The sequence below is a fragment of the Mya arenaria genome, chromosome 4 (genome assembly GCF_026914265.1).
Source record: "Mya arenaria isolate MELC-2E11 chromosome 4, ASM2691426v1".
In the NCBI taxonomy this organism is placed as follows: Eukaryota; Metazoa; Mollusca; class Bivalvia; order Myida; family Myidae; genus Mya; species Mya arenaria.
This window is the reverse complement of record NC_069125.1, coordinates 61,407,084-61,420,804: the sequence shown is the minus strand read 5'-3', so window position 1 is coordinate 61,420,804 and position 13,721 is coordinate 61,407,084. Positions and strand designations below refer to the sequence as shown.

Sequence of the window (13,721 nt, the reverse complement as noted above, 5' to 3'; positions counted from 1 at the left end):
TGTTCTAGGCCGGGCAGCAGCGCAAACAAGACCATTTATTTTTATTCCTGTGTTCTCGTTTAGCAAAAAAATCATAATACTACAGCACTGAGGAACTCATTCTGTTCCATCTCAACAGCGGCTTTGGATGATCAGTTTCAACTCTTCAAAGCATGTTCTAAACTTTTGAGCATACTTTAAAGCTACAATTTATTGGCCAATTTCAGAGAAACCAATTGCAAACCATGAATAGATGCTTTCCAGCGAAGTGAGCCTGCGTATTCAGTAGTAAGTTCCATGTGTTACATAAAAGAATACCGCAAGTCATCAACGGCTGAGCAGGCAGTTTTTTATGTGTAAAGTCGATAGATGTTGCACTCCATTTGAAAATTACATGTGGTGGTTTCGGGCATAAATGCCTTAATCATGCAATACTTCGTACCCATGAAAGTTTATTTGAAAACAGTAGTATCTAAAGAAGTTTGGACTTTGAAATATTTATTCAGTCAGTCTTTAAGACCATATTAAATGATTTACAACTTTTTGGCTATGACTAAACTCATTAAAGGTATGCATTTAGATTTAATTACCAGTGGTTAGAGCCACTTTCAATCAAATTTATTCTGCCAATGTCACAAAGTCAATCTTATTGAAAGTCAATATTATAATCATGTAATTTATTCTAAAAGGTCACTCATGTTTCACATCTATAGACATAAGTATGCAAATAAACTCATAAAACTAATGATATGAGACTTTTCACTCTTCATCATAGCAATTTAGTCCAGGACTGCATTCAACAGTCTGAAGTATTACATTGGATTTGTAAATATTTAATATTTGCTTTTTACCAAAGTCAAGTATTACCATTCCCGTGCTAAAACATTTCTCAAGTACAGCTGATAACAATCAGATTAAGAATTCTAAAGGGTTATCATAGTAAGACACAATATCTTACAGATATTCTTACAGATTTTTTTCCCCCCAAATTAATTACAAGCTATGTGGAATTGTTCTGTAGTTTAATGTTATGCTCAATTTACAACTCAAACTGAAAAAGATCCCCCAAAAGGTGAACATGATGAGATGCATGTGTATCTACGTGAGGGTAATGTCAATTACGACTTTATTAACTAGAACTCTCGCGAGTCGGATGTGTCGCCTGACGAATTATTTACTGTCGACATTATAGCTGTGAGATTGGCATTTTATTCATTTATAGACAATGATGTTGCCATTTAACTTTCAAGTGTAGGTGGCATTTGAACCCTCAATCAGATATACCTACGGAATAAGTTTCAGGTTGAAACCTCCTATAGTTTACGAGATATGCCACGGACAAAATCTAAGCAAGAAAATTAACAAAGAGCAATAACTCTAAAAATATGGCAGCAAGAGTAACGGTTCTTGTGCACTGCACTTGCCCTCAATGAGATCTATCTAGCTATGAAGTTTCAAGTTGATACCTCTTATATTCTTCAAGATATGCCCCGGACAAAACTTTAAGCATGAAAATTAACAAAGGGCAATAACTCTAAAAATATGGCAGCAAGAGTAACGGTTCTTGTGCACTGCACTTGCCCTCAATGAGATCTATCTAGCTATGAAGTTTCAAGTTGATACCTCTTATATTCTGCAAGATATGCCCCGGACAAAACTTTAAGCATGAAAATTAACAAAGGGCAATAACTTTAAAACTAAGAAAGCAAGAGTTACTGTTATTGTGCACTGCACTTGCCCTCAATGAGATATATCTAGCTATGAAGTTTCAAGTTGATACCTCTTATATTCTTCAAGATATGCCCCGGACAAAACTTTAAGCATGAAAATTAACAAAGGGCAATAACTTTAAAACTAAGAAAGTAAGAGTTACTGTTATTGTGCACTGCACTTGCCCTCCATGAGATCTATCTACATATGAAGTTTCAAGTTGATAACTCTTATATTCTACAAGATATGCCCTGGACAAAACTTTAAGCATGAAAAATAACAAAGGGCAATAACTCTAAAAATATGGAAGCAAGAGTAACAGTTCTTGTGCACTGCACTTGCCCTCAATTAGATCTATGTACACATGAAGTTTCAAGTTGATACCACTAATAGTTTAGGAGATATACCCTGGACAAGCGAAAATGGGACGCGGACGCCGCCGCCGCCGCCACCGCCGCCGCCGACAAAAGTAACCCCTATATGTCGTCTTTTCAGGCGACACAAAAACCAAGAAGTTATTAATCAAATAGGCAAAAAAAGCTACTGGGTGCAAAAAGGAGTCAGATAACACATATTTATTTTATTTGGCAATACAAAAAGTCTCAACAACACAACTGATTTGTCACAAAGGAGATAATCCTTATCTAATTACTGATTAATTAGACCATCTGACTTCTGAGCCAGAATATATCTGGTTATTTAATCTCACATAGGTAGAATGACATGTAAAAAATACAATGATAGTATGGCCTTTAATAGTTTATCAGATTTGAAAAAAACATTTGTCATGAAAACTATGTCTTTGCCTTCTAGGTCATAAACAATGACAGGACTGCCATTATAATTAGTTTCAGGAAGAAAACTTCTATAACTATAATAAAATTTACTCCATTCATTATTTAAACAAATCAATGTTCTCCCAAATGGCTCCCAAAATTGGCAAATAAAATTTGGCTGAAATTTTTTGTCTTGGGGTCTGCAGTGCCTGTCAGTAACCAACAACTACCCCCTGTCAACAATTTCAGACAGAGGAGGCAATATTCCCAAATACTTTAGCTGATTATGACCAATGGAGAAAAAATAATTTTGCTATGAAAACTATAATAAAATTTACTCAATTCATTATTTAAACAAATCAATGTTCCCCCAAAATGGCTCAGATAAAATTGGCAGATAAAATTTGGCTGAAAAAAATTGTGTCTTGGGGTCTGCAGTGCCTGTCAGTAACCATTAACTAACCGCTGTCAACAGTTCCAGGCAGAGGAGGCAATATTCCCAAATATTTTGGCTGATTATGACCAATGGGGAAAAAATTATTATAAATTTTGCTATGAAAACCTCTAAATTTTACAAAATTTTACTTTTCCAAAGCATTCTTTTTGAAAAAAGAACCCTGAGTTAAGGCTTAGATTTTCAAATTACATTTGATGTGATCCCTGAAAATGTGTTAAAATATATTTTAAGCAACATGATTTAAAAACAAATCTGTGCAACCAGAATGAGGTCATCTCTTGGACAGACCCCTGTCTCCACAAGACGAAATAACTTCCGGCGCCTCTACATATGTCCCCAAGATGCCCACCCTTGGCAAATTGTATAAAATGTTCTTCTGCTTTCATTAATAAAAAGAAAACACCGATTTCATGAGATTTTACTGCAAAAGTTTCTTGTAGGAACCATCACTTGTAGGAACCATCACTGACACATAATGTATTTATCATTGACTACGAAGTATTTTTGTATGTGTCAATTATTTGGAACATGCACTCAATAGTTCAGAAATATAGGCACAAGGTAAGAAATGGAATAGAAACACTGTCCTCCAAGGAATATAAAGAAGAAGAACCAATCCAGAAAGTTGGCAAATGTCTCCCAGCTCACATTGTTGATCTCATCATCGTCTACTTCGGAGCTGGTTTCAGACCTGATTTCAATGGTTGAGTTATTGCCGTTTTTCAGCTGGCTCACTTTTGTTGTTGTTGGTGATTCCACAAGTTTCTTGCACCACTTGAATGTGAAGAAATTATAGAGAGCTAACTGAAGCCTGGGGAGTTTCTTGCCTTTCCTCTTACCCTGTTTGTGGTAGATGCTGATTGTCAAGATGGTGCTTAGCACCGCTGCCCCACTGAAAACCATCATGACAAAGGTGTAGTAGCTGAGATAGGACATAGGTGTGGCGGAGGTCGGCAAGAATTCCATGACCATGTTCAGGAGGATCATAAAGGACAGGAAACATGTGACTGAGTAACCAATTCTCTCTCCGGAAGCTGAGGGCAGCAGGAAGACGAATGAGTTAAGGACTCCCATTAGAAGCACTGGCGAAACCAGGTTGATAATGTAGTACAGAGGACGCCGACTCAAATTCACTGTGAATATCATCATGGACACATCATCCATTTCAGAAGATGCAACAGATGTTGAATCTAATTCCCACTCTCCATTTTCATCAAAGTGGTTAAATGTCCATTCATTGTTGCTAGCTGTGAGGCTTACCTCGCTTTTGTCATATCCCCACAGGGATACTATTACCTTACATGTCTGTTTGTCATAGGGGTAATATTTCACATTGGGAGAACAAGCACTGCGAGTGATCACCCAAGGCTGCCAGACACATTCCTTTGTCTTAAAGTTATATTTTATACGAGCTTTGGCCTCTCTGCCAACTTCCTGGAAGTAACTTAGTGAGTTCAATATCATGAGCGGTGGAGTCCAAATCTTGTCATATAAAAATGTATCTGCCATGAGGACAGTTACTGATGGGTAGGATGTTGCATTCCACAGTACAGTGAAATACCCACTCAGCTCCAAAAAGCCATTTGTTTCATCAAAATCATTGATTGCCACCAGGTTCCAATCAATGGTAACCTTTAGAATGTCTGCGGAATCGGCCACTGGACGAAGATTAGTGTAATTCATTACTTCCAGTAGATCCTCATTGGCATCTTTCATATCTGACCAGGCAATACCCTTGACCAACAACATCTCAACATGAAACACAAAACAACAAATCCAAATAAATGATGTCTGTGCCATGTTTTCCCTGTACCTTTACCAAGACAAATATTCTTAGATGTTCATTAGAGTAATGAACAAAATTACGAAATGAGTATTTGTAGACATTAAACTCAAAGTTAATGAAGCGTGAACAGCTACCAATCACGATTCTTTATATTAGACAAAGGAGAAATCATGTCTTTCAAACGACAATAGAAATGTGCAATACCTTGGGATTGTATTTCAGAAATGTAATCATTATGATTATACTGCCATTACCAATATGAATATAACCACAATACCTGGTAAACACAGCCAAAAGACATGAGAAATCACCATGGAGCTAGACGTCTTGGCTTGTGCCATCTAGCAGTGGAATTGCAAGTTATGTTCTAGGCCGGGCAGCAGCGCAAACAAGACCATTTATTTTTATTCCTGTGTTCTCATTGTAGCAAAAAAATCATAATATTACAGCACTGAGGAACTCATTCTGTTCCATCTCAACAGCGGCTTTGGATGATCAGTTTCAACTCTTCAAAGCATTTTCTAAACTTTTGAGCATACTTAAAGCTACAATTTATTGGCCAATTTCAGAGAAACCAATTGCAAACCATGAATAGATGCTTTCCAGCGAAGTGAGCCTGCGTATTCAGTAGTAAGTTCCATGTGTTACATAAAAGAATACCGCAAGTCATCAACGGCTGAGCAGGCAGTTTTTTATGTGTGAAGTCGATAGATGTTGCACTTCATTTGAAAATTACATGTGGTGGTTTCGGGCATAAATGCCTTAATCATGCAAAACTTCGATACCATGAAAGTTTATTTGAAAACAGTAGTATCTAAAGAAGTTTGGACTTTGAAATATTTATTCAGTCAGTCTTTAAGACCATATTAAATGATTTACAACTTTTTGGCTATGACTAAACTCATTAAAGGTATGCATTTAGATTTAATTACCAGTGGTTAGAGCCACTTTCAATCAAATTTATTCTGCCAATGTCACAAAGTCAATCTTATTGAAAGTCAATATTATAATCATGTAATTTATTCTGAAAGGTCACTCATGTTTCACATCTATAGACATAAGTATGCAAATAAACTCATAAAACTAATGATATGAGACTTTTCACTCTTTATCATAGAAATTTAGTCCAGGACTGCATTCAACAGTCTGAAGTATTACATTGGATTTGTAAATATTTAATATTTGCTTTTTACCAAAGTCAAGCATTACCATTCCCGTGCTAAAACATTTCTCAAGTACAGCTGATAACAATCAGATTAAGAATTCTAAAGGGTTATCATAGCAGACACAATATCTTACAGATATTCTTACAGATTTTTTTCCCCAAATTACTTACAAGCTATGTGGAATTGTTCTGTAGTTTAATGATATGCCCAATTTACAACTCAAACTGAAAAAGATCCCCCAAAAGGTGAACATGATGAGATGCATGTGTATCTACGTGAGGGTAATGTCAATTACGACTTTATTAAAAACCATAAAGTTATTAATCAAATAAGCAAAAAAAGCTACTGGGTGCAAAAAGGAGTCAGATAACACATATTTATTTTATTTGGCAATACAAAAAGTCTCAACAACACAACTGATCTGTCACAAAGGAGATAATCCTTATCTAATTACTGATTAATAAGATCATCTGACTTCTGAGCCAGAATATATCTGGTTATTGAATCTCACATAGGTAGAATGACATGTAAAAATACAATGATAGTATGGCTTTTAATAGTTTATCAGATTTGAAAAAAACATTTGTCATGAAAACTATGTCTCTGCCTTCTAGGTCATAAACAATGACAGGACTGCCATTATAATTAGTTTCAGGAAGAAAATTTCTATAACTATAATAAAATTTACTCCATTCATTATTTAAACAAATCAATGTTCTCCCAAATGGCTCCCAAAATTGGCAGATAAAATTTGGCTGAAATTTTTTGTCTTGGGGTCTGCAGTGCCTGTCAGTAACCAACAACTACCCCCTGTCAACAATTTCAGACAGAGGAGGCAATATTCCCAAATACTTTAGCTGATTATGACCAATGGAGAAAAATTAATTTTGCTATGAAAACTTCGAAATTTTAATTTACCAAAGCATTCTTTTTGAAAAAAGAGCCCCGAGTTAAGACTTGGTGGTTCAAATTATATTTGATGTGTCATCCCTGAAAATGTTTTAAAATGCATTTTAAGCAACATGATTTAAAAAAAACAACAGAAGGGGGTCATCTCCTCTTGGACCGACCCCAACCTCCACAAGACGAAATAACTTCCGGCGCCTCTACATATGTCCCAAAGATGCCCACCCACAGCAAATTGCATAAAATTTTATTCTGCTTTCATTTATAAAAAAGAGTACACCGAATTCATGAGATATTACTGCAAAAGTTCCTTGTAAGAACCATCACTGACACATAATGTATTTATCATCAACTACGATGTATTTTGTTTGTGTCAAATATTTGGCACATGCACTCAATAGTTCAGAAATATAGGCACAAGGTAAGAAATGGAATAGAAACACTGTCCTCCAAGGAATACAAAGAAGAAGAACCAATCCAGAAAGTTGGCAAAGGTCTCCCAGCTCACATTGTTGTCCTCATCATCATCCACTTCGGAGCTGGTTTCAGACCAGATTTCATCGGTCGAGTTATTGGTTATTTTCCTCTGGCTCACTTTTGTTGTTGTTGGTGATTCCACAAGTTTCTTGCACCACTTAAATGTGAAGAAAATATAGAAACCTAACAAAAGCCTGGGTAGTTTCTTGCCCTTCTTCTCACCCTGTTTGTGGTAGATGCTGATTGTCAAGTTGGTGATTAGCACCGCTGCCCCACTGAAAATCATCATGACAAACGTGTAGTAGCTGAGATAGGACAATGGTGTGGCGGAGGTCGGCAAGAATTCCATGATCATGTTCAGGAGGATCATAAAGGACAGGAAACATGTGACTGAGTAACCAATTCTCTCTCCGGAAGCTGAGGGCAGCAGGAAGACGAATGAGTTAAGGACTCCCATTAGAAGCACTGGCGAAACCAGGTTGATAATGTAGTACAGAGGACGCCGACTCAAATTCACTGTGAATATCATCATGGACACATCATCCATTTCAGAAGATGCAACAGATGTTGAATCTAATTCCCACTCTCCATTTTCATCAAAGTGGTTAAATGTCCATTCATTGTTGCTAGCTGTGAGGCTTACCTCGCTTTTGTCATATCCCCACAGGGATACTATTACCTTACATATCTGTTTGTCATAGGGGTAATATTTCACATTGGGAGAACAAGCAATGCGAGTGATCACCCAAGGCTGCCAGACACATTCCTTTGTCTTAAAGTTATATTTTATACGAGCTTTGGCCTCTCTGCCAACTTCCTGGAAGTAACTTAATGAGTTCAATATCATGAGCGGTGGAGTCCAAATCTTGTCATATAAAAATGTATCTGCCATGAGGACAGTTACTGATGGGTAGGATGATGCATTCCACATTACAGTGAAATACCCACTCAGATCCAAAAAGCCATTTGTTTCATCAAAATCATTGATTGCCACCAGGTTCCAATCAATGGTAACCTTTAGAATGTCTGTGGAATCGGCCACTGGACGAAGATTAGTGTGATCCATTACTTCCAGTAGGTCCCCATTTGCATCTTTCATATCTGACCAGGCAATACCCTTGACCAACAACATCTCAACATGAAACACAAACACTAAACAACAAATCCAAATAAATGATGTCTGTGCCATATTTTCCCTGTACCTTTACCAAGACAAATATTCTTAAATGTTCATTAGAGTAATGAACAAAATTACGAAATGAGTATTTTTAGACAATTATAAAAGATAGGTTTTATTGATATTAAGTATTGTTATCAATTGTCTTCTTTCATGTTTTGGAAGGGATCATTAAAACAGGTTATCTGGGTTAAACCACTTAATATGAAATGATATTGGCAGATTCACAATTTGATATGACGACTATCATCAGACTCCCACAATGGACATTAGTTCAATCATTAAGATATGGGGTGATTTTAATGGGATATTGATTTTCATCAATATAGTTAACTTTAATATATTTAAATAACAAAACATATCTTGCATGGGCTATAACTGATATTGTACAATTCTTTAATAATTGGAAAATACAACCTAGATTTACCCCCCACCCCCAAAAAAAGAAAATAAATAAATAACAACAACAACAAAAAACTATTGGCGCAACAATCAGTATCTAGTATTAGGCTTTTTCTTTAAAAAAAATCAGTAATCCAATCCTTACAAATATGAGAGTCAAAAGGCAATACATCATGTTTTGGTATTATCCACCAACTGTTGATGGTTGATTGATGTAAATAAGTCAAGACATTATAAGATTATAACATTCATTTACAGCCAATCAGCCTGTTTACAGCCTGTTGGACTCTTACAAAAGAAGACAAATTCTTATTTAAGTCGGTTAAACCTACTGTGTAAGATCTTAATGGTTGAGAAGGGGGAAGCAAGAGCTAATGCTCAAACTATTTCTAAGTCAACTTAAAATAAGTATTTTCACTAAGACGGGCTCATAATTACTCTGTTGTTTCCTCAAGTCTCCTTTTAAATGTTAATATTTTGATTTTAGAACATAGACGTATGTTCTAACTACCGGTACATGTATGTAGCACAAACTAAGAGTTAGGCCAACATTGACAACTATTCCAACACACGTATATATTATGCAAATCACTGTAAGTGCCTGTACATGTATTTCACTCTGTTTGCCCAATAAGTACCACTTTTAATCACTAAGAATTGCAATGATGGAACTGAACAGATATGACACCATAATTTGGTTCCAAACCTGATGGGCTGATCATACACTGTGAATCAAGGGAATTGACATGAAATATTTCATAAATATTTTGAAATAGTTGTTTTAATTGACTTCAAAGATGTTGACTTATAAACAATAAAAAAATATAATTATTTTCTTTTTTGTAACTTGGTTTTATCAGGATGTTTGGCTTGGGTTTGTTTTACTGTTGTACAATTGTTTTGCTAATTTTTTTTTAAATGGTTTTAAAAGGTTCACTCAATACATACATAGAAATTCAGTATAATAAACATCATCAAAATGCGAGCTTCATTATTAATACTTTTTCTTTAAAAGTGATCTATTTTGTCATGCAAGTTAAGTTTTTGATACTCAAAATTCTGTGCAAATGATATCTGCTAGTTGCTGTTTGGTATTTGTTTATAAAAGTATTATTAGTTACATATCTCAATTTCGATAAAGTTTGAAAAAATAGTTGCCAACATATAATCTGCGAGCGAATGCTTAAAGGGTTACATCTGGTAGTAACAATGCATAATGTATTTCACATTTAGCCTTTGGAAATGAAATGTTGTTAAAACTTAATTATTATCAATGAAAAATCAATGCACAAAAATGCACCAACTTCTCGGTAAACCAGACTGAACATCTTTCTAATAAATTCAAAGTCTTACTTTTATAGTTCCATTGATGAGTCCAACTGCAAGCAAGGTGCCATCACCACTAAACCGGTTACACATCACATCTGTTGGACATTCTCTACAAGATATGAATACACAATTCTTCTGTTACACTTGTAAATATACTGTTTAACAATTTGCAACGTCTGTGAAAAAATCAGCTGCATGCTACATGTACAAATACAACATTGTAATGGAATTTCAGGCCGTAAGTGTGGAATTGAAAGACAATGTACATATATGATTGTATAAAAATTATGCAACAGTCAACTTTGAGTAACGTAAAGTACTTAAGTTTGTAAAAACAAGCCACCCAGTTTGCTCAGTTTGCTCAGATTGACGGTAGAGTTTGTTACAGTGTTCTGATTTTAGTCCAGCACAAAGCACACTTTTCATCACAAGTTTACTTTTCTGGTGTCAGGACTTTAGGCAAAGTGCATGCATGGATTAGCTAAATAGATTAATGAGAAAGGAAAGTACTGTGCATTGGTAAAAAGCAGCAGCTGTCTGATAAGCTCAACAGGCTGAGTTTTGACCTCCCAGCACCTCTGGTGCACTTCCCATTCTAGATTTATCCTGGTGTCGTATGTTCAACCGTCTCATGTCTTTGACAGTTCTATGAATAACACTTTAAGTGACATTTCTCCGAAGATTTTGTTTCAGGAGGTAAACATTGGTGTAATGATGACCTAGTAATTGTTAACTAAATGGACATCAGGTATAGAATACTTATTTCAAATCAACTTTATGGCAAACTCACTAGTTTTGTTATTTTCTTTTTGCCTATGAAGTTGGGAAGGCCTGAACATCTATTTATTTACAGAAAAAAACTATTAACTTATGTGGATCTGCAAAAGAGCCTCTTTTTAATATATATATATATATATATATATATGTTCAACGCCATTGGTCAAAACAATTTATTATTACAAGGTTTACAATATGTTTCAAATAATTCATGTTGTTATAAGCATTATATCTTTTATCAAATGACGGAAGCCCTACTCCACGTCTAGTTATACACAAAAGACTTAAATAAACAATAGCTTAATATTATTAGGCATAGACTATTTCTTACAAGTTACATGTACAGACTGGATAAAGACAATTTTTACCTTCTGTAAATGCATGTCAACACTGCATGTTTACTGATTGTCTTATAGTCTTGAATGTATAGTACATTTTTCAGAGTTGTATGAAATTTGAAACTTGTTGAAATTGTAATTTCTAAAATATAATTATATTATAACACATTCAGCATATCAAATTGAAGCTTTGCACTGCAGGCACGCTGGAGCCTTAGCCACAACCCCAATATTTTGTGAAGTTGCCTTTTCAGTTCACATTTATTGTTACCATGATACTGTGTAACAATACATGTTATATTGCTTTGTGCCATCAACCAGCTTGCGTGTATCAGTGTTTTCTATATATATTATTATGATGTGCTATTTATATTGAACTGAATTCATTTTATGTTAAGTATGTGCTATTCATATTGAGCTTTATTTATGATGGTTCATACATTGTACTGGTAAAGGACCCCTTTTCGCCCAGAAAAAGAGGTTAATCTTGAATAACTTGAAAAATGCTGCAAACCTATAGGTCCGCGATGTGATGTTGCTTATACCACTTACAGAAAGAACAGTGAGTGTATACATATATATAGTAATAAAATAACACTGACTTACATGTGAATGAAAATGTCATAAATAAATGCACTTAAATACAAAATCCCTTAAAACTACAAAGTGCTGCATATTGTGTGTATAAGTGACAATTTTCCTCATTGTTATTCAAATTGTAGTTCAGGCTAAAGGAGGGTCACGGACATTAGATCATGGACATTACGGACCAGACATAATGGACCATATTTCGGGACATTACGGACCATGTTATATAATTTTGTTTTAACTTTATAACATACCATATATTTTGCAGACAATGATATATAATTGAACTCACAGTTTGTTTTTACTTTATAATGTACCATATTTTGGGACATTACGAACCATGAACTATACATTACTCACAGTTTGTTTCTTTTATCTGTTTGAACCGCCAATCTTTTAAATTTCGTTCATTATTCATGTAATTATTTTACATATTATTGTATTAAAAATAAATCTACCATAGATTTATTTACTTTGGGTACATTGGTCTTTAACAACCTATTGGAATTTCACAAGAATTTACATTCTAACCATTGATCTATTCTATTTGAATTTCACAGGATTTTTCACAGTTAAATGGAAGACAATTGACATGTGTCATATCATACTGAGCACTCATATACAAGTATTAATTAAAGAATGAAAGATGATGGAGTGAATAAATGAAAAAAAAAATGTTAATAACATTATAAATCCATTATGTCCCCTAATCTGGTTTGTTATGTCTGGTCCGTAATGTCCGTGGTCTGTAGTGTCCGTAATTCCAAAAAGATATGCACTGAGCAAAAAAGCAGACATTAGTGATAAAAAAACAAAATTCTGAATTGAACTACATGTATACTCAATGTTTCATCTATCGGTGTATACCGTCTATCGATGTAATCCGAAACATGCCGAATATCGATCACGTGAACGGGTACCTGCACTTCATATTGTTTATATTCATTCGAGAGAACTGTCAGCTACAAACATTTAAAGATCATGTCGTTTCTAAGCGTAAGTATTCCCCCAAAATAAAAAAAATATACGTAATTACATTTTTTCTATATTCTAATTCAACTTTCTAAATGTAAGCCATTGCTATTGCTAGAATCTCGCAAATCCCAGATCGGATTTTCCCGATTTCATCTATTTATATATGCTGATGACGTCACTGACAGGTGCTTCTTAACAATGTGCATATTCGCGGTCACGTTACCTCCATGTTTGGTATTGTTATCTACTGAAAATGTCATATACACCGGTTGATTGTACATACGTCACAAAATAAAATGGCTATGTCAACAAATAGGTCAGGTGTCGGACATATACTATAGAAATACTTTTATGGCCACATAATTTTAAAGGTAATTAAATCCTCAACATATATGTATTAAAAATTATACATTTATATCAACTTCGATTTTACAATAAGCAAAGGAAGTCTTAGTACACCGATAGATGAAACACACAGGCTATACATCATTGTTAGTGTCGATCAAAATGAGAATTTGACATAACTGTTATGTGGTACATTTACATACATGGTAGCTAGCAGTTTCATGTTGCCTTCTAAATATGGTCCTGCATGATTTGCATGTCTGCCAGTTCCTAGTTCCGCTGTAAAATCGCTCAGATTGGATGACGACTGTGAAGAGATGCTTCCGCGCCCGACAACCTCTAAATCATGACCCCCGGGCATCATGCTGTGCTGTTTAGTGTGCTGCAACACATACATGTTGATTTATTATCTAATTTACTTGTTTACAATTGAGTTTGTTGTAAAAATGTTAAAGAGTTGTCAGCAAACCGAATCTCCTATGTAAATATAACAGGAACGCACTGAATACATTGGTAGATAATAATCGGATAAA

General features: G+C 34.9%; 1 protein-coding gene across 4 annotated transcripts in view; it reads right to left on the bottom strand.

Moving 5' to 3' along the window:
• Positions 1-13,721, bottom strand: part of LOC128231142 (WD repeat-containing protein 5B-like) — a 36,881-nt gene that overhangs the window by 16,022 nt on the left and 7,138 nt on the right. For 2 of the 4 annotated variants that reach the window (XM_052943590.1, XM_052943591.1), the window contains exons 2-3: positions 13,392-13,570; positions 10,190-10,274 (exon numbers count right to left, since the gene is read on the bottom strand). In XM_052943590.1, the coding sequence (XP_052799550.1) occupies positions 10,190-10,274; positions 13,392-13,552 (246 nt within the window). In that variant the 5' untranslated portion in view covers positions 13,553-13,570. Of the gene's footprint in view, positions 1-10,189; positions 10,275-13,391; positions 13,669-13,721 lie in introns of those variants that run through there. The other 2 variants (XM_052943588.1, XM_052943589.1) reach the window with 1 other exon arrangement.